General features: G+C 42.0%; 1 protein-coding gene across 10 annotated transcripts in view; it reads left to right on the top strand.

Moving 5' to 3' along the window:
* Window positions 1-1,079: 1,079 nt before the first annotated feature.
* MCTP1 (multiple C2 and transmembrane domain containing 1) overlaps window positions 1,080-25,834 on the top strand; it is a 560,962-nt gene continuing 536,207 nt past the window's right edge. For 3 of the 10 annotated variants that reach the window (XM_028162670.2, XM_057541268.1, XM_057541265.1), the window contains exon 1: window positions 1,085-3,893. In XM_028162670.2, coding sequence (XP_028018471.2) covers window positions 3,171-3,893 — 723 coding nt within the window. In that variant the 5' untranslated portion in view covers window positions 1,085-3,170. Of the gene's footprint in view, window positions 3,894-25,834 lie in introns of all 10 variants that reach the window. The other 7 variants (XM_057541270.1, XM_057541271.1, XM_057541264.1 and 4 more) reach the window with 4 other exon arrangements.

Here is a 25,834-nt window from a genome sequence, read left to right as displayed (position 1 = left end):
CCTTATCTATCACCTTCCCAGCCTCTTGTATATCAATGTGTGATGCATATATTAATTTCATATTCATTCAAGCAATAGATGCTCTATAAATATTTAAGATGCTTAGTAAATTGTAATGAAGGAATAGCTAACATTTACTGAAGTCTTGCTACGTGCCCTGAATTTTGCTTTTCTTTGCAGGTGGCAATCTATCTTCTTGGTGTACTCTGTCACTTGTTAGAGATCTTAGCTCAGATGATGTCTCCAACAAATCTTCCTTGATCAGTCAAGCCAGAAGTGATTCTTCACTCTTCTGTATTCCCTTAGTGATCACTTAGTACCATTCACTGTCCCCTGGTGTTGTAGAGTTTTTTATATAAGTATCTTATTTTAAATATAACAAGACATTTGATGGCAAGGAGCATATCTAGTGCAATTTTATGTAATGCACAATTTGTAGGGCAGCCTCTCAATTTATAATCCACTTCAGATATTTAGGAAAAGTTACATATGCTCTTACCAGTTCTATAAATGAATTCACATTGATGGATAAGTGTTATTTGGGATTGTAGATTTCAGAATCCGAAATCTCAGAGTTAGTATGTCCAAGGCAAAATTAGGTAGAAGAGAAAAATGAAAACATAAACCTACAAAAGTCCATTAAATGTATCATTAAAGACTATATGAACATAAGGTTGAATTGTGTAGAGTTATCTCCATGGGTCCATAGCTCCTTGTCAATAAATTTGACAAATGACATATTTATAAAGAGTTTTGGTAAGAAGCAATGATCATTTCTTCTCAATTTGCTATAGTAATCATTTATTTTTTTACTTATCTTCTCTATGCTTTCATTTATGACATCCTAGAAAAACTAGTAACAAAATATTTTTCCTATGCTTCAGAGAAGACTTCTGGATGTAACAGTTTCTTTTCTGGGCTATCAGAGTAGCTCTATATTGAGGTAATTTTTAATGGTTGTGGTATTTTCAGTGTGACTCTCTAGTGTGGAAAAGCCTCGGGCACTGAGTGAAGTCCTTTTTCACTTAATCCTTAAAACAGCCCTGTGAGGTAGGTATTAGTGAGTCATATCACATCACCCTCATGCTTAAAAACCCTCCAAATGGCTCCCCATTTCACTTACAGGAGACCCAAGCTCTTACTATGGCTATAGGAGCCACCCCAGCAGGACCCTGCTCACTTCTTCCCTTCCATCTCTTTCCAACTCTACCCACCTTTCTCCACATTATTTGGAGTGGTTCCGTCTGTCCTTGAACATGCCCAGCCAAGCTGCTTCCTGCCTTGGGGTCTTCGTACCTGCTGTTCCTTCTGCCTGGAATGCTGTAATCAGATCCTTCAATGGCTGTTTTGTCCTCATTGTCTCAACTTAAATTTTAGCTTCTCAGAGAGACTCTCCCATACACATAACGTGAAAAAAAAAAAAACCCAAAAAACCTTCTGTATGGGGTTGTCAGATTTAGCAAATAAAAATACAAAACACTCAGTAAAATTTGAATTTCAGATAAACAACAAAGAGTATTTTGGTACGTCTTGTGCAATGTTTGGGACATACATATACTCAAACATTATTCATTCCTTGTTTATTTGAAACTCAAATTTAATTGGCTGTCCTGCAATCTATCTGGCAACCCCACCTCCACAGCCACTCTGTGTGATCTCCTGTTTTATTTTCTCCGTGGGACATTTCACCATTAGAAATTCTGTTTGATTCTTCCACTGGAACATGGGCTCCATGAGGGTGGGGCCCTCTCCGCCTTGCTCACAGCTGCATCCTCAGAGCCTATCATATGGCGTGACACATAGTAGGTGCTCAATAAATATTTGTTAAGTATTTGTTATAAAGGAAAAATAGAAAAATAAAAAGCTTAAAGAGGTTGGTAACACATCCAGGGCATACCGCCAGCTGGATGAGATTGGAATTAGACAATACGGTGCCAAAGCTCTTCTGAGTTTTCCACATTTTGGGGTGTGGAAGGCAGTGGAGTTGAGAAGGGGCATTGTGTCACCTGCCATTCAAGAGGCTCTCAGTAGAATCAGAAGACCCTGGGAGCAGTAGATTTCGGGAGAAACAAAGTCTGAATGAGCCTTTCCCATTTGCTTTGCACGTAACCAAAGGAAAATGCACTTGAGTGAAAAGAACAAGGTACTCTGCGTTTGGAACGGGGTCAGAGGCAGTGCGCACCCTCCACGTCTTCGGACACGGTCAACTCCCTGCAACTTGAGGGCTGGCTTTATTGTCAGACTCCGGAAACCTCTAGACCCGGATCACAAGAGAAACTAACGGCACAAGCAAAGAGCGGGGAGGGGCGGATCGGGATGAAGTCAAGACAGAAGAAATCGAACTCTGGTCTTGGGCCCAGGCCGGGGAGCAGGGCGGGGGCAGCGGCGTTCAGCCTCAGAACTCGGTCAGCTTCACCTCTTGGTGTGGACAGCGGGCGCTTCACAGGACCCACTGAAGGCGCATAATCTCCACTCGAGCTCACTTCGTCGGACCTAGGATGACTGCCGGAGGGCGAGTCTAGCGGCCGGGCCGGAGCTAGCTGCGTGGGTAACTGTGGCCGGATCCTGGGGAGCAGCCTGGCTCTGGTCCCTAACCAGCTCCACCCGGCTCTCGCCTGCGCGTCCTCCCACCCAGGAGCTGGAGGACGGTCCCGGGGCGCGCCGAGGGTCTTCAGCCCGATCCTCCCTGTTGTGTGAGTCGCACGCGCGTCCAGTTCGGAGGCAGCCGCCCCCGCCGCCGCTGACAGGTGCTGCCCGGAGGGCGTCGGGTGCGGTCCCAGGCGCAGCTGGAAACGCACGCCCGGTGCGTGTAGCGTCCCGAGCCCGGAGCCAGAGAGGAGAGGGGGCCGGGGCGCGGCCTGGGGGACTCCAGTGGACTGGAGCCGCGGAGCGCGGAGCTAGAAACTTTGCGGCGGCCGAGATTTGGCTACAGCGCCAGCCCACCCCCGCAGGTGCGGGAGGAAGAGGCCGCGCCGGAGTCCCGCGGCCGGAGAGCCTCGGCGGCGGCGGCGTCTTTCCCCCGCGCTGGCCTGAAGCCGCCGGTCACTCCCGGCTTCTGCTGCTGCGTCTGCCGTCTTCGCCGCCAGCGCGGGGCTCCGGCAGGAGGCGCGGCCGGAGCAGGCGGAGAAGAAGGAGGAGGAGGAGGGGAGCTGAGGAGCAGGGGGTGGAGGATGGAGCCCCGGGCTGCCGCGGCGGGCTCGCCCGAGCCTGCGGCGGCGTCCTCTTCCTTCCAGGCCCGGCTCTGGAAGAACCTGCAGCTGGGGGTGGGCAAGAGCAAGGGCGGCGGGGGCGGGCGCGCGGGGGTCCCCGAGCGCCGCACTGCGGCCACCCCGTCGCCCTCCCCGCCACCCCCGGGGGGTAGGCGGGACGCACTGGCCGGCTCGGGTGGCGCGGGCAGCAGGTGGAGCGGCTTCAAGAAACGGAAGCAAGTGCTGGACCGCGTCTTCTCCTCCTCCCAGCCCAACCTGTGCTGCTCCTCGCCGGAGCCTGTCGAGCCCGGGGGTGCTGGCAGAGCGGAGCAGGGGTCCACGCTGCGCCGCCGGATCCGCGAGCATTTGCTTCCCGCGGGAAGGGGTCCGCTGGCAGCCGCCGGAGCAGCCGGAGTGACGCCTCCTGGCGGACGCTCCCCGGACTCAGCTCGCTCTTCGTCCTCTGCCTCATCCTCCCTGTCCTCCTCACCCCAGCCGCCCCCGAGGGGGGACCGCGCCCGAGATGAGGGTGCACGGCGTCGGGGCACCGCGGCGCACTTGTGCCATCAGAAGAGTTCCTCCCTGCCGGGCACCGCCTGCTTGGAGCAGCTGCTGGAGCCGCCGCCGCCGCCTCGAGCTGAGCCAGCACGGAGCCCAGCAGAGCCGCGAACCGCGGAGAAGGGCGAGGAGCGCGGCAGCAGCCGGGTGAGTGACAGGTGGGCGCGGCCGGAGCCTGGGTGCGCGGGGCCACGCCTCCAGCTGTGGGCGATCGAGACCCCGGGAGTTGCTGGCGGGGTAGGGGTGCTACCAAGTTCAAGCAGTGGAAAGAAAACGTCCCGCTCCTGCTTAGTAGAGTTCTGACTTGCGCTCTGACTTTACTTTTGATAGAAATAATACCTACTACTAGAAGCTGTTTGAGTAGCTTTCTCAGTTGCCGATGAAAGTGGAAGTATTAATTGTAGCCAAATAGGAGAGGAATAAAGTTAGACATAAAATGGGTACTTTTTGGAGATCTCCTAAAAGGACTGTCTAGCTAAGTCTCATCTTGTCAAAAGAAAAACAAGCAAACCCAACAACTTGCAGGGAAAATTAGAAATGCGAGGAGGTGAATTAATGGCAAACGTGAGGTCATGTCTTGGGGAAACCCTTTAAGCAGAAGTCTGTTCATCTTCCCGCCCTCCCTTCTCAAAACTTTCTGCTGCGAGTGGATCGCTGCCTAACAAGTAGACAGAGTGAGTGTCGCTTCCGAGTTAAACAGATGTTCCTATGGCCTTTTTAGTTTTGATAGTCATCTGAAGTCGTTGCGTTTAAATTATTCTACTGTAGACGTGATGTTGACTCTCTGGTCAGGCAAGAGTCAAGTAAAAATGTATCTGTAAGATCTGTAAAGCGTTCCACTGAGTGGCAGCTTTTACTCCCTCGGTTTTGCAGAGGCGATGTTCTCCTTTTGTAAATTTTTATCAAATCATGTCAATGCTAGCAAATATTTTGAAAGTTCCATTCTGCCAGGGACCTAAAGGACTCTTTTCTGCCAATACATCTTACTTTGTTTAAATTCTAATTATTTTGACTCTGATTAATTGTTAGGTTAATGACATATACATTAAAACTTTAATTAGATTAAAAGTTGGGTCACAAAAACCATGAGGCCATGCGTTGAAGGGTAAGATATGGGAATAGATGGGATTTCAGTTGAAAATGTTTATAGTTTATTGGCTAATTTATTAGTGTAATTTCAGAAAGTAAACCGGAATACTAGTATGTTTTGTTGCCTAATAAACACAATTGCTTGCAGTAACCTGATGTTACTAATGCTCTAGAAAACACCTGATGGTTTAGAAAAAGGTTAGTTATGCTCAGAAGAGTAGGCAGAAATAATACTGACAAAAAGTCTAAATAAACCTATTTTTCCTTTTATCTTGAAAGAGAATTGACCAAAACTCCTGTTTCTGGTTCCAAAATGAGGTAAACAGTGGTTTTAAAAAGATTCTTTAAATTCAGTGTAGATGAATACTATATATTTTAAAAATATTTATATTTGAGTGTGTACATAATCCTAATGTATAAGAATTTTAGAGCTGAGGTACTTGTTTACATTTGTTTTTATTAACTTTTATGATCAAGAATGATAAAAAATAAGAATTGAATTATTTTGGAAGGCAGAGATCATATTGCTGCAAATGTTAACTTACTAAATAACTTTGCAGTTCACTGAACCAAGATATTTTCACAGTAAAAGCAAGAGAATTCAGAATTAATCTTTATATTCATTTTTACCCAAACGTTTTCAGACACTATCAATCTTTATTTTAAAAACTGCTATGTAAATATAACTTTTGTATACAAAAGACCAAAAAACCTTTTTTGAGAGGATACTAAACAAACATTATTGTGTGTGCCTTCACTATATGTTGGGCACTTCCATGATTTAATCCTCATAGCTGCCCTACATGATAGAAGTTCTTGTTGCTATTTTATGCATTAGGAAATGAATGCTCAGAGAAATTAAATAATCTTTCCAAGGTCACATGGTTAATATATGACAGAGTTTTTGTCATTCTCCACAGTGTTTTTCCATCGCTACAGCTACGTTTGACAACTTTTAGAACTTTTTATGTCTCTGAGATAACTTCAGTCCTATTGATTAATACTTGCAAGTTTACATACATTCTGGATTCCTAGAATCAGTTCTGTGATGGATTAGTGAATTAATTTGTTCTTTGTTCTCTGTAATGCATTGTTGCATATCTTTTATATCACATTTACAAATGACATTGTTGATCATACCATCTGTAGTTCTAAAGAAGCTTTTCATTATAAAGAACCAGAATTTCAGTGAAGTCATAGGAGGAATACAAAAGCTAAATTATCTTTCCCAGAGTAGGTGAAAAGTGGAGTGTAGGCAGGAAAATAAGCCCTGAGGCTTTATTGTTGATTCCCTGCATCTGCTGCTCAGGAAGCCTTGTGCCCTGAGAAGTGGACAGTTTTCTCCGTTACGAGTCACAAATCCAGTTTTCAGCAGCACTCTGTCACTAATGCACAACAGAGGATTCCTCAGTCCTCTAAATGCCTCTTTGCCCAACTCAAGGAGTCTGGCTCACGTCTCTGAATGGAGAGAAGAAAGAAATGGAGTTGGAGGCTGGAACTGGAAGAGGACACTCTCAGGTGTCCAGGAGTAGGTGTAACTCGGCAGCACCCTTCCGAGCTTCCGGCACGTCTCAGAGATCTTTCCTTGCTCTCCTAACACCTCATTGCTGAAGATACTTGGGCATGGGGAGGAAGCTCGTAGCACATGCAGATTTCAGTTTTATTCACAGTTCATAAGCACAGATGGGAACACATAAAAAGAAAAGATGCTAAAAACATTAAATCCATCTTCAGATCGCCTAGATAAAAAGCACTTTCTCTCAAGGAAGAAAGAAAATTCGTTGCAAAATAAGGCAAATTGCTCACATTTTCTCTTGTTCTCTGCTTGATCCTGGCATCAGCCATGTTCTCCAACACACTCCCCGCCTCTCCACTGCCCAGCTGAGCACGAGGACACAACAACATATGTGCACGTACACTGACACTGAGTGGAGATGTTAAGCAAAAACAAAAAAATCATTTTGGACTGCTAGGGAAAGAGATTTGGAAGCCACTGATGTATAATAATTACAACTAAACAAACCATTCTACCTCCTATGCCCTTGTCAGCCCTCTTGCTATTATGTTTTCTTTAGCCAAATATAACTTTGAATGACAGTTTAACAGACTTAATAATGCCTTGCTGTTGGGGCATGTGCATTATTTAAAATGTTCTGCTTTGAAAAAAAAAAAGAAACCCCTTTCTTCCCACTGATTCTAGTTCACGTGCTGGGCCATACTGTCATACCAGATGCATTTCATTTTCTGCAACGCAGTTGGGAGAGATGCGTTCTCAATTTGTGTGCATATCAAAAATGTGCCAATTTTATGTATTCTGTCTTGATGGTTACTAAAATTATACTTTGCTAGAATCAGAAATTCCGTTAAGATAAAGAGTTAGGAATGAATATGTTGTGTTTTTTAAGTGTTTTAACAAAAGTGTGTAGTGTTTATGAATGTTAAACCTTTGTTGTTTTTTTTTCAAATTCATTTTGTTAAAATTGCTGTCATCGAGGAGCAAAAATGATTTTGAAAAAAAGTGGATAAAATATTCAGGGTATGATAGGAATATCCATTCACTGGGATAAAATTCCTAAAACACATATGAAAGCCCCAACAAAAAGTGGAAGATATTTTCTAAGATTAAGTCTAGACATGAAGTAAATATTGCTTTATTAATTATCTGATCTTTTAAAGAAAGCCTGTATTTTCAAAAACTATTAAAAATGTGATTTGGGTAATTTTTGCTATTTATTTTTCAGGTGTCTTTAATCTTACTTCAAAGAACCTAACTTAGTCTTGGGGAAAGCACAAGTTTTAAAAAAATTCCTAATGTAAATAATTAAAACCACTAAAAATCCCCCAGTAATCTAAAAAATAAGCTCCTAAAAGGAGTGTTAGTAGCTTTTTCAAAGCTTTTGCAAGTGAGAGAGTGAGGGTGAGATCTTAGAACATTTTGGAGCAGCATGTCAAGTTTGATGTGTGATTGCATTCTTGAGAAATATTGGGACCATATGGTTGTTCCAGAGAAAGGGCATAAACAAGAGTGATAGGTTTACTTTGGAGTGGAATTGTTTCCTGTAACCTTTAATTACTGTCAGGTGTATCTGGTGGATCTGAGTAGAGCTATGGATCTTGTATAAATGCAACTGTTATGAGGTAGATGTTTGAAATTGGCTTGAAACCTGTCTCAGTAGGCACTAGCAATTGTGTGCTTTTATTATTTTTGAAAGGTATATTAAAGTTTTGCCAATGCCACCATTACAAGTAAGTGGGTGTTGAAAACAATTAACAGGGGCTTTGCTGGTCCTTTTCATTGAAGATGTAAATTATTTTCCTTGCAGCGGTGGCAAAAGTAGCCTAAAATTAACCCAGGCAGTACTGGTGACATCACAGCTTCACACAGTAATGAAAAAATCGTACGTAACTTTTGGAAAATATGTGCACATTACCATGAAAATGTGAATACATACTTGAAGGAATAAAATAAAATTAACAGATTCATAAAGAAAATAGGACAAATATTCCCCCTTTTTTTCTGTTGCCCCATTGTTCGGAAATATGGGATGATTTCATAAAATTAAAGGTTAATAATATGTCTTTGGCACCACAAGGAAACATGTAGTATGATTTCTTTGCTCATAAGGATTATCAAAACGTTTGCCAACTCTAGATTGATGAAGAGTAAAAAGTATGTGTAGATAACATTATAAGCATTGACAAAATCTGCAGATTCAGAAGTTAGGGTAATGCATTTTTTAAATTAAATCATAGTTACTTACAGTATCATAGCAGACATCTATTTTAGATAAGCAGAAATTAATTTTTTGAAATCTGAGATTTTTTGCTTTGAATTTTTTATTTTGCTGGAAAACTTACTAAAAACTATATATTTCCCTGCCTCAACAAACCAAGCATCCTAAATAAAACCTTTTCTTGATATCTGAGGGCCATTTTTGTGAATAGTGGCTTTTTGGGGGGGTTGTTTTATGTGAATGAAACAGATATTGTCTTAACTTTCTTTAGGTAAGCTTGCTTGTTTTCATAAAATTACAGTATAACATACCTATTTATGATAAGCTTATCTTCCTATAAAGTTAATTATTCAAAGGTGTGAGGCACTCTTCCTTAAGTCCTTTTTTTCCACTTGCCAGATAATCTTTACTGTCTTTATTTGTGAATTTTGATTTGTCGCTACCATTGAAAATATCATTTTTTTCCCTGCATGGTGAACTTTATGTGCTATCTTGATTTCTTTGTCATTGTCAACCTTTTCTTCTAATTTACATTGCTTTTTATAAATCACGTGTGGAGAGTGATTACTATACCTCAACAATTCAAGATTGTATGCAAATATATTTCCCCCTCCAATGTATACCAGTTTCTTATCATTAGAAAGTTTTTTCAGCAGAATAGTAGGCCACAATTTCCCCAGTGTCCCAAGTACTCCTATTTAATATTAGTCTGAGTGCAAGCAACATGAAAACTGCATTTTAAATATAATGAGATTTTAAAGTCCTGCATACTACCTTCTTGAGAGAACAATTTTCCTATGAAATCTATTTGAGATATTTTATATCAGCCTTATTTCCCATTCTCTTGGGCCCTAGCCAATCTGGAAAATTATGACACATGATAGGCAAATGGGACTCTGGACATTTTAGGATCAATGCATCCTCTTAATCCCATGGGTTTTATTTAGAGAGGCTCCTTCAGTGTTAGCAATCTCACTGTATTTTGCACTGCTAGAGTAGAATTTGGCAAGCCTTAGTACAATGGACCTATTTAATCAGCATTGTAAAATGGATAGGGGAAGACTACTCAATAAATGGTTGCTGAATGAACGAAGGGATGAATGGATGGGCTGGAGTTGTTCAGAGATAAGTTCTCTTGGAAAAGTTTCAAACTCACTTTATGGTTGTGTAATGATGTTCTTGCCTTCTTGTTTCCAAGTCCTTTTACGCCTGGCAAATGTATTTGACATTCCCCTCTTCTCCCAGTTGCTGGCATGGCTTTCCTGTAATTCTGGTTCATGTCTGAGGGCATAAAGGGAGGATATGACCACCATATTGTGCTCACGTGGGGAATGGAGGAGTGATTTCTGCTTCCGAGGTCTCTGGCTCAAGGATGCATTTCTTGTTGCTGGTCTCCGATTCCAGGTATCTGTTTTGCACCCACGTTTCCCTGTCTGGCCTATGAGATCGTACCCCGACACCTGGATCACCAACACCTGTTGACATATCCTCTCTCATGATCTCTGAGTCTTGAACTCTCCTTGGATCTTAGCTCAAGATACTTTCCTGCCTGCTTCCTTGCACTTCTCCTCAAACCCATTTACTTTAACTAGATTAAAATCCCAATCTCGATCAAGAATCCTGCCCTTATTAGCCTGACTCATTCTGTTGCCAAGTGTGTGAACTGGGGTTCAGACGGTTGGTCAGTTGCTTCTCATAGTGACTACCTGTCTAATGCTGAGCCTATTTTTAGAACACCAAAGACTCCTCCAGAGAATCTGCATTGCCTGTCAACTGCATTTGCCTATACAGGGCATTTCTTCCCTTGGAGGACTGGCCCAGAGCTGTTCATTGTCTCTGTGTCCCTACTTCCTCTTCTCCTGTTTTCAAACTCTCACCATGCCTCCTCTTGGACATCATCACCCTTTTCCTTAGTCCTGCTTGCTTTCTCTTTCTCCTTAATATTTTCTCTCTTTCTAATTACAAGACGATTTTTGTAACTAACCATTAAGCATCTGGAGCTGTGCTGTCCCATATGGCAGAGCCACTCGGCTACTGAGCACTGGAAGAGTGGCTAGTTCAAGTTGAGACGGGTGGAAAGCGTAAAGCGCACACCGCATTTTGAAGCCTTAGCTCAAAGAAAAGGAAGTATAATATCTTATTACTAATTTTTTATGTTGCTTGTGTGTTGAAATAGTATTGTGGATATATTGGATTAAGTAAAATATATTATTAAAGTTAATTTCACCCGCTCCTTTTCATTTAAAAAGGTGGCTGCTAGAAAATTTTAAATTATGTGTGTGACACGTTTTTATTTCTATCGGCCAGCACTGATCTAGAGCAGGTGTTCAAACTCCATTACCCACAGAGGCCATCAAAATAAAGAAAATGAGCAAAGGTTTGATGGGGCCCGTGGTGAGCGAGGAAGCCGGTGCCCCATTCGAGGGGCAGCTGCTTCTCACCTCCAGCTGATTATTATCATGCAGTGAAAGCAGTGCTGCCAGAGTTTCTAGATTCTTTAACAGAAGCCAAAAAAATGCAGATTTTTGCGTGAAGTCTGCAGAATCTTGAATTTTTGACAAATAATTGATTTTTAGAAAAATGCAACACAGACCAAATAAAATGTATCTCTGGGCTGACTTTAGTTGTCAGCTTGAACTTCTGACTCAGAGAGCTCATGTTTGATTTCTCCTCTCCCCTCCCAGTGCTAGATGAATGTTATCTGGACGTAGTAGGTGTCAATACATTTCACAAAATAACAGCACCAGGAGTGGTGGGATGGAAGATAGAATGCAGCGGGTTGGAGGGTGCATGGAAAGATGAGGTGGGGACAGAGAGAGTGGCCAAGCAGTTTGGCTCTCCACAAGGGATAAAAGAAAGTGGTGATGAGAACACGAGAACCATGCTGGGATGGGATCATGGGCAGGTTTTTGGTTTTTTGGGTTTTTTTTAACATCTTTATTGGAGTATAATTGCTTTACAATGGCGTGTTAGTTTCTGCTGTATCATACCATATGCTCACACATATATATGGAATTTGGTTTTGTTTTTAATGGATATCACCTGAGTGGGTTGATGAGTCAGCGCCTGTGGAGAGGGCGAGGTTGAAGTTAAAGGAGAACGGGGGTTAATTGATGGATGAAGGCCTTAAGGACTCAGGTGGGGGTGGGTCCCAGAGAGCAGGGGAATGGTAGCGTCAGTCAAAGAAGGACCCTCTCCCTTGCAGATGGAGGAGACGGCGCGGGTGTGGATGCAGGTAAGGAGTAGGCTGGGGGGCAGCAGTTTGAGGGTGTTGCCACCTGATGGCCTCTGCCTTGTTTTGAAGGTGTGCTTAGGATTCGGACACAGGGAGATGGAGGAAAGAATATTGCCATTGGCGCAGAGATGAACAAGTGCCCTGTGTATTCAGAAATGGGGCGTCAGTAGTGGGACTGAAGCCTAGGGTGTGGGGTGGGGTAGAGGGAAATGAAGGTGCAGATGAAGGTCTGGGGACTCGGGGGGCTGAGGAGCATATCTAGGGAGGCAGAGGGACCCCTGGAGGCATTTGAGCAGGGGAGACAGGGAAAGTGAGCCTTGGAAGGGTGAAGTTGGCAGCAGGGGCAGGCGACCACTCGGAGGCCAAGGCAGTCCCCTGAGAGCCTGATGTTGGGCAGGTGACTGACCCTGGGGATGGGGAGATGGAAAGATTTATAAGGCCAGGGATGTGGCTGAACCTTCAGGAAAAGGGAGAGTGAAAGGAATAAATCAGAGCACATGTCCCCCTTTACTTATGTTTTTGAGTTTTCCTGGTTCTGTTCACAAATGCTTGTATTGAAAAGTATTTTCCTTTGGGAGGGAGAGGGAAAGTTAAGTTTTGAATTTGCATTTGTGTAAAGTGGTTGAGGGTGCCAGGCTCTTGAGTGCCAGATTGTCACCTATTTACTGTAATAGCTCAGATTCTTTTTTAAAAACTTATTTTATTGAAGTAGAGTTGATTTACAATGTTGTGTTAATTTTTGCTGTATAGCAAACTGATGCAGTTATACATATATATCCTTTTTCATATTCTTTTCCATTATGGTTTATCACAGGATACTGAGTATAGTTCCCTGTGCTATACAGTAGGACCTTGTTGTTTATCCATTCTATGTATAATAGTTTGCATCTGCTAATCCCAAACTCCCAATCCATTCCTCCCCAAGCCACGCCCCCTGCCTTGGCAACCACAGATCTGTTCTCTGTGTCTATGAGTCTGTTTCTGTTTCGTAGATAAGTTCATTTGTGTCATATTTTAGATTCCACATATAAGTGATATCATATGGTATTCGTCTTTCTCTTTCTGACTTACTTCACTTAGTATTGTAATCTCTAGGTCCATCCATGTTACTGCAAATGGCATTATTTCATTCTTTTTTATGTAAGAGCTCATATTCTTTATATTATAGTTATTTTGGATTCTTCCATGAGTAAAATAGTTCTTTTCCCTGCAGTATTAGGCACTGAAAGTAGTGAGTGTTAACGGAGCAAAAGAAAGGGCAAAACATATGTTTGTCAGTTAAAAAAAAAACAGGTAAAACAAGAAAACCTCCTACACATTTCTGTTACATAGATTTTTATGGTGTCTGATGTCAGAGACTAAATATTTGGGGAAATAGTTACAATGAAAAGGTTTGGAATTGAAGGACTCTGTTGGCAATTTTCGATCTTAAGGCATTGCGGCTCAAATGTGTTGAAATATGCATTCTCTCTCAGATTCAGGGTTGACCCATGCATGACACATGATCAATTTCTGAAAATTACAAATAGATATTCTCTCAAAATAGAAACAATATTCTATCTGGACCCTTAAGCCATATTTGACCCCTGTTCTTTTATTGAAATGTAAAATAGCTTTTGATAAGAGAGAAATTCAGCATTTCTAGAGTTGCCTTTGAATAATATTTTCACCGCACCAGACTAGAAGTCTGAGTGTTTTCCAAAATCTCTTTTGCGATTGGAATAGGTTTTGGAGACAAGTTCTGTGTCACTACAGAGCTGTTGCCAAACCGCAAGCTCCCTGACGGTTGGAACACTCTCCTTCGGCGTGGCCGCTGTCTCCTGGCTGAGAGCAGTCACAGACCGCGCCTCCCGTTTCTTTCTTTGCCTCCCTGGACTTTCAAAAGGAAGCTGGAGTAGGGGGCAGGGGCGGGGTCCAGCTGAGATTGGGATCTCACCTGGTTCTCTGTGGCCTTGCACACGTGCCCTTTCAACTCAGCGGTTTTAAGCAAAAAAACCACATTGACTTAACCAGTTTGGTTATCGCCCCAGTCCCACTCTGCTCCCTTCGGCCTGCTAGGTGGCATTCGTTTACTCCAGACTCAGGTTGCTGCTTCTGTGACTTCCTGACCTGCTGTTCGGGAGGGAGTCGGGTGAGTGAGACTTAGGGGAACCGGCGGAGATGGGAGGGAGAAAGACCTTAGTCGGGTGAGTGAGATTTAGGGGAACCGGCGGAGATGGGAGGGAGAACGACCTTTCGCAGTTAGTTTCTCAGGCCCCACGCCCTCTGCCTCTTTTCAAGGAAGATGGAGCTTTGTAAAGTGTTCTTAATCTGTTCCTCTCTACGTGACATTTTCACTGTCCCCAATGCCAACGTTTTTCTTCCTGGGTATATGCCAGCGTATGAGGAAGAACTTTACAGACCTTGCCACGAGAGGGTCTTTGTGTATTTTGAATGACCAACCATGGTTAGTCTGTGTACCTCTGTCACAGGACTATCCAGGTGGTATATTCTTTGGGTCTTGGCTCTTCATTCTCTGCCCTCCTGCTACTTGCCTTTCAGCTATGTCATTTCTCTTTCTTTCTGGGAACAAGAGCAGAGAAAATAAAAAAGAAAAGTCAGGCATTTTTTTTTTTTTATTAGGGGCTTTCATAATTTTTTCCCACAGTGAATTTTAAATAATTGGCTCCTATAACGTTTTGACATTTTGTGTTGCTCTGACATAGGCTGTACACACACACTCACACACACACACACACAATTATGCCTTCACCTAGTATGGTTTATACACATACATACCTGTTTTTTCACATACATCATATTTCCCACTGGAGTCAAAGATAACCAGAAGAACTCCAGAATTCTTCCACCTGAATTTAATCTGATAATACTAAATTTCAGCGATAACATAGTCCTTACAAATGGTCTAGGTTCATTTAGTATGAGAAGGTGTACAATAACCAGCTCAACCAAAGAGAAAAAAAAAATTAGAAGACAGTTTTTATCGTTTACTGTGGGGTGTGTTCTACAAAGGGAATGAGTAATCTTCCTTTGAATTTAAACTAATGTATAAGGAATACCTTCTCTTCAGTAACAATAATCATTCTTCTGTAACTGTTCATCTTATTTATAGCCACCATGGAAGACAGGTCATTGAATTATTTCCTTAATCTTTTGAAACCTAGATGTCACAGTAACTAAGATCTTCATTAGTATTTACGGCTTGGCCTGGCTTTAGTCTCACAAAGTGATCCTCACATAAAAAACGGGGAAACATTTTGGAGAGTTTCTTTATTGATACAGTTCACCTTTTAATTAGAGAAAAAGTCATCCCTTTATTTTTATTTTTTTTAAATTGGGGTATAGTTGTTTTACAATGTTGTGTAAGTTTCTGCTGTATAGCAAAGTGAAGTAGAGTTCCCTGTGCTATACAGCAGGTTCTTATTACTTATCTATTTTATACATATTAGTGGATACATGTCAATCCCAGTCTCCCAGTTCCTCCCACCACCGCCACCTCCCCGCCGCTTTACCCCCTTGGTGTCCATACGTTTGTTATCTACATCTGTGTCTCTATTTCTGCCTTGCAAACCGGTTCATCTGTACCATTTTTCTAGATTCCACATATATGCGTTAATATACGATATTTGTTTTTCTCTTTCTTCACTTACTTCACTCTGTATGACAGTCTCAACCCTAAAAAGTGATACCTTTAGGGTTGTAAAGATGTATTCTCACAATCACAGAAAGCTCATTTTTTGAAATCACCTGAAAAAGAGAGTTGGAGAATAACTGAATTAGGACCAAATGGATCTGGGACAGCAGAGCTTTTGTTTGTGTTGGCTGCTTAAAGGATGTTCTATTTTCTGTTAGTGTTGCTAATGATTCTCAATGGCTCTTTTTATAACATAATCCTCTTAATTATATATGGATGGCATTTTGAGTGGTGTATTTGTAAGTGCCCATTTCCTGTTTCAAAATCTATTTTTTTCTTTCTAGGAGTGTAAGTCTAATGTGAGCTTCAAGCAGCTACACAAATTTTGTTTGTATTTGGAGCTAGAGCTTCGTACTAGGTTTGTGTGGACTTGTTTTGCATAAGTGTCCATGACCATCTTTGTAGTGTTATCTGCTGTGGTAGGGCTTGGCCTTCCCTCCTCTGCCTTTGAACTAATATTTGTTAAATTACAATGCACATTCCGTCTTCTGAAGTTTCATTATGTGACGTAGGACGTGCTGATGATGGTCCTCCTCTGGCCACCCCGGGCTGGGCTCTCTTTGCTCAATTGTATCATGTTACCTTTGACGTGAGGCCAACTAACTATGGGTCCTCTCACCCCCATTTTATTTTATTTATTTTTCTTCTAGTTTAATTGAGATATAATTGACGTTAACACTGTATAAGTTTAAGGTGTACAGCGTAATTATTTAGAAACAGCATGAAGTGATCATCATAGTAAGTTTAATGGACATCCATCATCTCATATAGATATAACATTAAAGAAATAAAAAAAATTTTTTTCTTATGAGGAGAACTCTTTTTTTTATCAATTTAATCATTGTTCTCCCTGTAGTTTTTATTAATTAATTAATTTATTTATTTTTGACTGTGTTGGGTCTTCGTTTCTGTGCGAGGGCTTTCTCCAGTTGCAGCGAGTGGGGGCCACTCTTCATCGTGGTGCGCGGGCCTCTCACTATCGCGGCCTCTCGTTGCGGAGCACAGGCTCCAGATGCGCAGGCTCAGTAGTTGTGGTTCACAGACCCAGTTGCTCCGCGGCATGTGGGATCTTCCCAGACCAGGGCTCGAACCCGTGTCCCCTGCATTAGCAGGCAGATTCTAAAGCACTGCACCACCAGGGAAGCCCGTGAGGGGAACTCTTAAGGTTTAATGTTATAACAACTTTCATGTGTAACATACCGCAGTGTTAATTATATTTGTCATGTTGTACATTACATCCCTAGTACTTATTTATCTTAAACTAGAAGTTTGTACCTTTTGACTGTCTTCATCCAATTCCCGCTCCTACCCATCTTCTCTGGTAACCACAAATCTGATCTCTTTTTCCTTGAGTTTATTTGTTTGTTGTACTTTATAACTAGTATTAATAACAACTAAACATACAGAGCATTTATTATGTATTGGCACTATTCTAAGTGCTTTTTATGTATTAACTTATTTATTTACTACAGTACTTTCTGAAGTAGGTTTATTATCATTTGCATTTTCCAGATGAATAAAGTGAGCTACAGGAGACTAAGTGACTTGTCCCAAGTCACACATCATGTAATTTGGATCCAGTTCCCTTGGCCCTTAAACTTTACAAAGGAAGGCTGTTTGTATTAGGTTGTGCCTGAGAAGCCCAGTTTAGGAAAACAACTCCAAGTGGAGTTGTTTTTTCTCCTTATCTCAGTATTGACATTACAGCTCTTCTTTGCCCCTGACATTTCCTTCCCATCTTTCTGATCTCTGAAGGTTGTCTCATAACAAGTAAATTTAATGAAGACAGATTTAGTATAACAGAAGATTTTGGTGTCAGGCATAAACCTGGCTCTACTACTTCCTTCTTACTGGTGGGAAGCCCTCTGAGATCTCTTTGATTGCTAGATAAAGGTATAGCTAGCAACTTTTAAATGTCAGTCCTGCTTAAAAAAACTCTTCCTCACCAAGTGCCCCACTATACATCACTGTTATTTCTAGTATTGATATTATCCTGAAGAACATGTTATAATTTACAAGACCCTTATAATTATGTATTTTCTATATTCTATAGCTTCATCTCATCTCTGTCATTAATCCTCTCTTGTTCCATGAACAGCATGGTAGTAGTGGAAGGAAACAAAGTAGATCTATCTGCTAGGCATTCTTTACACAGTATCTCAAATAGATGTTATAAAATATGTACATTATTTCACTTTAAGTCTCACAGCAATTTTGACGAAGAGATATTGTTATATATGCATTTATTTATAACACATAGGTATATGCTACAGTTGTATTTTACATATGGGAAATTCTTAGAGGCCATGTAAGTAATTTGTCTGCAGTCCTGATTCTGTCTACAGTTAGTAAGTGGCAGAGTTTGGGTAACAGACAGCTGATTTCTGCCAGGGCCATAGTTTCCAGGGTACCCACTGCTCCACCAGTAGTGAGGGCACATCAGTGCACCAGCACCAGGTACATGACGTGCCCAAACCAGTGATTCATGGTTGAGTCTGGTATTCCTTCAACACCAGCCCTGTCAATGAGTTTGAGTCTTACCATTGTTTTGGGGGGATAGCTGGAGGAATGTGCCATTATTAGTTGGAGAAAAGTATCTAAAAAAATGTAGTGAGCGGCTTCCGTGGTGGCTCAGTGGTTAAGAATCTGCCTGCCAATGCAGGGGACACGGGTTCGAGCCCTGGTCTGGGAAGATCCCACATGCCGCAGAGCAACTAAGCCCAGTGTGCCACAACTACTGAGCCTGCGCTCTAGAGCCCGCGAGCCACAACTGTAGAAGCCCATGTGCCTAGAGCCCGTGCTCCACAACAAGAAAAGCCACCACAATGAGAAGCCTGCGTACGGCAACAAAGAGTAGCCCCCGCTCACAGCAACTAGAGAAAGCCCACGCGCACCAACGAAGACCCAACACAGCCCAAAAAAAAAAAAAAAAAAGAAAAAAAAATATATATAGTGAGTGGGAGTGTGTTAGTTTGTTTATTTGTGGGCTCATTCCAAGAGCTCGTAAGTGAATATTTCTCACATCATTCTTCTCATGCATTCTGTACATGTATTTTGACTTCCAGTGATGTTGTTAAACTCCTGTAAAAATAAAGCTGTACATTCTGCAGTTAGTCTAGGTGTTAGGATCTCTGGACAGGAAAACAAATTGTTCTCAGAGCATCTAGTTGTTTGTGAATATACCCAAGTAGGGTATATTCCTTAAATAAGGAAAAGGCAAGATAGTTCTTGCCTTATGGTACAACCAGTGGAATTGGTACAACTTCTAATGTTTCTTGGTAATAACAATAATAGCACTAAAATCTTAGTCTTGTGCCAGTCAGTGTTTCACAGGCATTACTTCATAATCTTTGTGACAGTAAGGAGCAGGAATTCGTAGTCTCATTTTGTAGATGGATCACTGGAGGCTCAGAAGGTGTGAGCACTTGCTTGAGGTGATGCAGCTGTAAGTGGTAGAGCTGGGATTTCGTGCCTAAGTGACTGGCTCCAAACCTCATGACTCTAATTGCCATGTTCCATGGCTTTCCTCAACACTGAAGAGCCGCTCCATCTCCTGAGTATTATCATATAGCTCTTTTCCAGGTGTCTTGGAATAGGGGAAAAATTTGGTTAGAATGTTCTATGTCGTGAACCAGCCCCAAGTATATATGTGTTGCTGGAAGATCCCATTCCAATCCAACACCAATGATTTCGGTAACTCATCTCTCCTCTTTTCTCTCTCCGGTCCTCACATGTTTATTAAATATTTACCCTGTGGTAGACTTGGTATCTTTTTAATACCATGATAAAGAAGACAGACCAATTCCTGTTCCCATAGACCTTATGATGTAGTAGAAGAAGCTTTCATTAAATTAAAAAAAATACACAAATAATTATCAATTACAGTTGTGATAACTCATTCAGAGGTATATAGAGATAAATTGAACTACAGGAATGAATTGCAAGAGGTCCCAACCTAATCATGCAGGAAGGGGAGGGACAGGGAAGATTTTCCTGAAGAAGTGACATGTAGGGTGAACTGCAAAGAATGAATAAAAGTTGGCCAGATTTCCTGAGGAGAGGAAATGAGGGATGTCGCGGATGGTTATGGGCAGAGAAAACCACAGCAGAAGGTACTTAGAGAAAGATTGTGTGGGCAGCTGGAATTTGGTTAATAAGAGGGAAAGTGAGGGGGGATGGGTCTGGAATGGTTGGCAGGGGCCAGATTATACAGGGTCTTTTGGGTCATGGGGAGATTTTGGACTCTAAGTACTGATGCAGTCTTGAGAGCCTAGATGCTTCTGAAGAGCAGAACCACCTTCAGGAAAGTTCTTGACTTTCCTGGGAATAGCTTTCCTTCACTGCTATGTATGGAATCACATTGCACTCATAGGGTTGTTTTGTAAAGAGGTAGAGAAGTATGTTGGGACCACCTTTCTCTACTAAGATAATGGTATTTTTAAAATGTCTATAATAAATAGAAATACCAAGTGGATGAAAATATTATTCCCCCTGGAAAAACATGTCATTTCACTTTTCCTCTTGCTTTTTTATTGAGCACTACTGGAAGGTAAATGAAGGTAGGAAATGCAGTCTAATCTCCTCCTGTCAATACTCAGGGGAGAGATTCTCTTTGACAGCACTTTTCAGAGCCTAGGTAGGGATGAAAATGAGATAAAGCCTGGTGATCCAGGTGTTACAGCTGTAAATTATGGAGAACATATTTTTTATGAGCTTCAATTTCTTCCCTGAAGTTAAGAGTGGGGAAAAAAATGAAGAACTCTGGAAAGGAGTTGTGTAAGAAGGTGTACATTTAAAAGTCTGTATTTGTTAACATAATCATGGGGTGATTAGGAAGACTGCTTATTGAACACGGTGCAGCAGACTTGATTTAAATTTTATATTTTCCTATATATTTTTTAAGATATAAAAATCTAAGTTTTATATTTTCATGTATAGCCAATATTCACATTTGCGAAACAGACAATGCAGTAGTGCCTAAGCAGGAAGGAAAGCTTAAAGTATGTAAAAGCTCCTCATTACACTTATTGTACAATGTTATAGTAGGAAAAGAAAAGACACATAAAAATTCCTCATCAAGACTGTAGTCTGTCAAAGTTGAATCAAACCTGCCATGGGAGCATAAGGCAGCCTACCTGCCACTCTGAAAGCTTAGGGTATGGATTCTAGCATGTCCAGCAAGTGTGAGTGCTCAGAAATTGTACCAAGCCCTGCCCAAGTCAGGCCTGCCAATCTGTGCTTTGACCTCCCCAGCCAACTACTGTCAACGACCAACACCCAGGCAACATGGGCTGCCCTGAGCATCCAAGCATCACTGCCATCTGGTATAAGAAATAGCATCTAGTAAAAACTTTCAATGATATAAGCCATGCCCAACTCAAAAGAGTATCAAGAACCTACGTATTCTTTATCTGCGTAACGTGGATTCTTTTTTTTGTTGTTCTTTATGTAACATTTTACTGGAGTCATAACCAAGTAAACACTATGCTATTAAAATAGCAAAGGAATTTAACATTAATTCTCATTCCATTTGGGGATCATAAAACCTTTCCAGAAACTAATGAAAGTTGGGGCATTCTCTTCATAAAGAAATACAGTTGTACACAAAACTAATATTGTGCATTCACCTTCAAGCAAGGAAGTCCATGATTTCCAATCCATGGTCTCCAAAACCCTCAATTACTCCCCTTGGGATAAAAGGAAGACTTAGTGATAATTCTCATGAAATAAGATGGCCTTAATAGCACTACAAAAAAATAAAAACTTGAGTCTCTGAATTTTCAGCCGTGACCTTGTTTACTTTTTTATTTCAGAATCTTGTAGGGTGCATGGATTGATTCTTAAAAGGAAAGAGCTATAGACAGGCCTTCTAGGGAGAAGTGCAGCCATGCCCAGAAATAAGAAGTCAGTCGTGCCCTGCAACATTTACTGAAGAGACCAGCATACAGTTAGAGGCCTAATTTGATCATGATTGGCATTTTTTGTTAATATTGGGTTCTGTTTTCTGGAAGTTGATTTCTATTCCCTTGTATGGAGACTCTCCTTTGGGACCGAACCACTGAGAAGCAAGATTCTATTACAAGAGAATGTGATATCGAATAAAAGCTTCCTCTGATTATCCTCCTTAGTGGACAACATTTGCTGACTATTGGCTACCCTCACAGGGCTTTGTTCTAGATTTTGGGGACTCAAGGCTCCTGCCCTCTGGAGATTTTTCCTCTTAGTTGGGGAGATAGTAAATATACGTAAAAGATAAATGTCACTACCAGGTAGCATAAATATCCGTCTTTAGGGGGATAAAACCATGGGAATTCACTTTCTCAGGAGATAAATACAGAGGCTTAATTATCTCATTGTAACAGCTATCGGGACAATTGGTCTGGTTTGCACCAGCAGTAGTGTACATAGACTTTTGTCCTGTCAGCTCTCTCTACTCATTTTCTCTCAGTGATTCCACAGCTATCTAATGGGCTAAAAAATGTAGAGGCCTGCAGCCTGGAGGCCTCTTCTTTTTTTGAAGAAAGAGCTTTGTTCAAGTTAGAGGGCAGTTCTCAAACCTAAGATGTGGATGATTCAGAGGGATGTGGATCTCTGCTGTGTGTGCTGGGCCTTGACAAATTGAAGCACAGTTATTCCCTTTAAAATCAACCAACCAACCACAGGTCCAACTCAGAGCTCCTTGTCTGGAAGCCTAATTGTCCACTTGGGGCGGTGGCCTTTGAGAGGGAAGGTGGGTGGAGCTGGGGGTGGAATGTGGGTGCCTGTTGGAGAACTGTTGCTTGGTGCTTGATGGACCAGGAACCAGGAAACTGAGCTGCTGCTCGCTGGCTCCATGGGTCCTGCCAGGTGGACCAGGCTCGGGCACTGAACCACACCATGGTTCCTGTCATCATAATTTGAGGAGAGATGGGTAGGAATGGAGATGTCTAATGAGACAGTTGGAGCGCAGGCATCAGGGATGTCTTATTCAGGACTCCTGCCTTGTGACAGGAGCTCAGATCTTCTTGGTATGGCTTCAAAGGAGAGTGTATCTGCTCACACCTGGCAAAGCCCCAGGGCAGCCTGGATCTAGAGCCTCAAACAGTGCCATCAAGTCTCTGTCTCTGCCCCTCCATCCTTGTTTCTTCTCTTCCCTCAGAATTGCTTGGCCTTGGGCATCTTCTCTCAGGTAGGTTCTCTCTATCTGGTGGCCTCCAGCAGCTCTTGGAATCCATCCTCTCCACGGTTCTTGGGAGTGAGTCCCATTGGGATGATTTGGAGCGTCACTGTGCCTCCTGTGGCCAGGTCACGTGTGTACCCTTGGAGCCCAGGAGTGAGGGGCATCCAGCTTAAATAATGTGGACTGAGAGGGGGAGGGAGGCGGGTCCTTAAAGGCAAATCAGATTGCTTGGAGCAGGCAGAAATTTTTAGTGTCCACATGGGTTCAGTCAGTAATCAGCAGTTGGAAAGATGAGTGATCAGCCATGCAGAAAATCTGTCTGTGGGCTGCTGGACCCAGCTCCTGGCTTGGAACACAGGGTCCACTCCAGTTCTGCAGAGGGAGACTGTATTTTTTCTGTGTTTTTAATGTAAAATGAGCATAGAGTATGGCAAGTAGGTTCTTTTTTTTATGCCTTTCTTCTTGAATGGGTTATACTATGTAAAGCCATAGTAATGAGATGATTAATTTTAAAGTCAGCTGTTCTACAAGCGATAGCACCTGAATTAACCTAAAGGGTAGCTGATTTATTGAGTCCTAGAATGTTGGAAAATGACCTGTAAAACAGACTTTACATAGGTAGATACTGATACTTGGGAGATGAATATACTGAAGAAGTTAAGATAATGTCCTCTTCTCCCTTTCTCAGAGCCTAGAATATAAGCAGTTTCTGATCCACACCCCACTGAAGAAGTTTCATTTATACAAACATGCTTGAGTAGGATTCAGCCAGTGCTGCCTCAGTTTCTCCTACTTTCCCTGCCATCACACAGTGGAAACAAAAACTTTGCTTTTAGGGGATCTGTGGTTTCAGTACAAAGGAAGAGAGAAAATAGTGCAAAAGAAGAATGGCTTAGGTGAACTGCCTGCCCCTGGGTTGGGGACCAGACTGGTTGACTTTGCCAAGGCAGAGAGAAGACCAGGTGACTGTCTTCCAGAGCTCAGTAAGACACAGAACCTCTCCAGACCCCCCATTTCTCTTCTGTAAAACTGGGGGAATAACATACCTCCCCACTGGTGTTGTTAAGAGGATCCAGTGAAGCCGTGTTAGTTCCTGGCATCATAAGCGCTCAATATATACTCATTATTCTCCCATGACCCTCCCCCCCCATCACTGCTATTATGCTTGTTATTCTCCACATTTGGCTTAACAAGTCTTTTCTTTAAAAGCTACACCAGTGTCTTTGGAGCCTTAAGGAATGAGTATTTACACGTTAGCATGAATTAATTCAGTTAGATTCTTCCCTCCTGGATAGAAAACTGTAAAATTTGAATAAGGGGTGGAGTTGGTGGGGTGGGAGTGAATTAGCTTGATCTGTAGAATTTGTGGCAGTAACCTGGGTCTGTGTGAGTGCTACAGGACTTAAGTCTTGGGAACTAAGAGGCTAGAAAATAGTGCAGCATTGAGTGGAGGTGCATGGGAAGGGAGAATGCTAACTAAAGACTTTCTTTGATCCAGGACTTGGCTACAGAATGGCTCTGGATCTGGCAAGGGCATGGGAAACTACGGTGTTCTCCTCCCGTCCCTCATGGCTTCTTGCTCCCAGAACTTGGGGTGGACCTGCTAGTGCTGCATTAGGAGGGCTCATTTGGAAACCAGCCCCCATTTATGACATTGCTTCTCTGGGCAAATAAAGGCAGTAAACAGCTTTCTAATGACCTTCGGGAACCTCACCAGTTCAGGAAGCCAGAGGGTGCTTGCACTTTACAGATAATATTTTCAAAATGATTAGCCTTCCTACACTTGTGAATTTCCCTTCACCACATCTTAAGTGGAGTGTCTCAGATAAGGTCACTTTTAGTTACTTCCTTTGCTTAATATTTGCCTTACAGGTAGTAGATACTCCACAAATGTGAACTCAAATTGGATAATTAATATATGATTTTTCTATTAAGTGAAGAAAAACCTTTAATTTTTAGAGTACTAGGAGAATGATCAGGGACAGATTACATGGTATGACATAAATGAACTTTTACTTCTAAATTTTCTGACATTTATTGAGAGTTTTGGTCATTCATTTTATTAAAAGACTATCTCAAGGAGCTGATTAGCCATAAGTTTTTTAAAAAATTCAACATATCTCTATTAATTTCCTAATATCTGTATGATAGTGAACTTTTTCAAATAAAACATTTCATAAATCTAAAATTCTGTTCTGAAAGAAAGGATTTAGTCAACATGTTTGAAATTTTCAGACTCACATAAAATCTGAAACAATCAAACAAATAAACCCAACCTAGGAAAGTTGAATGCAAACTTTCGTTTGTAAAATCATAAGCTTTTCTGTTAAGCTACTTTTTATTCTCTTGGGAATATCCCACAACATGTTTACAGGGATTTTTTTTTTAAGGTTAAATAGACTGAGATAATCAGTTTCTCAAATATAGATATTCTAATGGGATTCCCAATCTTTCTAAGCACATAGCTATTCACATAGATGTCTCTGAGATTTTTGTGCTGAGAACTGATACAGGCATCTTTATCTCATTTTTGGTCTTTTTATATGATTTGTATTTTTATTTTTAAGTGTAATTTCCTTTCACTTCCTAAAAATTAGTGTAATGTGTAAAAATAGTGATGCTTTTGGTATCTTTTAAAGGTGTTTACAGAGTGCCTCCCTAGGAGTGCCTAAGTTCCTCAGCCCTTTCACATCTGAAATGAACGGTGCGCGCTCAGAAGTCTCCTTGATTAAAAAATGTGTCTAAGGATTATAGATTCCATTTTTAAGAGCTTAATCCTTTGAAGATTAACTGGTGAGAGTAAATGAGCAGGCAGAGACTTAATGAGGACAGATCCATGGTGGAAACGTTGACGCTCCGCTCTCATCCCTTCCTTTGGTGATGTGTCCATCCCTGGGCAGCTAAGGCAATAGACCATGATGGCCTTGAGGCTGTGTCCCTCACCGGGCATTGCCCTCGACCACAGGAAATTACCTCTTCCAAGGTTGTCCCCCTCCAACTGGGCACTTGGAAACAGTGACTGCTTGATGAGGGGATTTAAAGGCCCAACCCTCTTGCCCCAGTTTGGGACATCTCTGCAGTCGCAGCACCAGGACTCCCTGTAGTCTTGTGGCAGCCTCCATTGAAACCACATCGTGGGTCACCTTCACCCTCTGCTCGATCCTGCCCCCTCACTTC

Source organism: Balaenoptera acutorostrata, chromosome 2, assembly GCF_949987535.1.
Source record: "Balaenoptera acutorostrata chromosome 2, mBalAcu1.1, whole genome shotgun sequence".
Classification (NCBI taxonomy): Eukaryota; Metazoa; Chordata; class Mammalia; order Artiodactyla; family Balaenopteridae; genus Balaenoptera; species Balaenoptera acutorostrata.
Note: the sequence above shows the minus strand (reverse complement) of the source record. Positions and strands in the feature narration are given on the sequence as shown.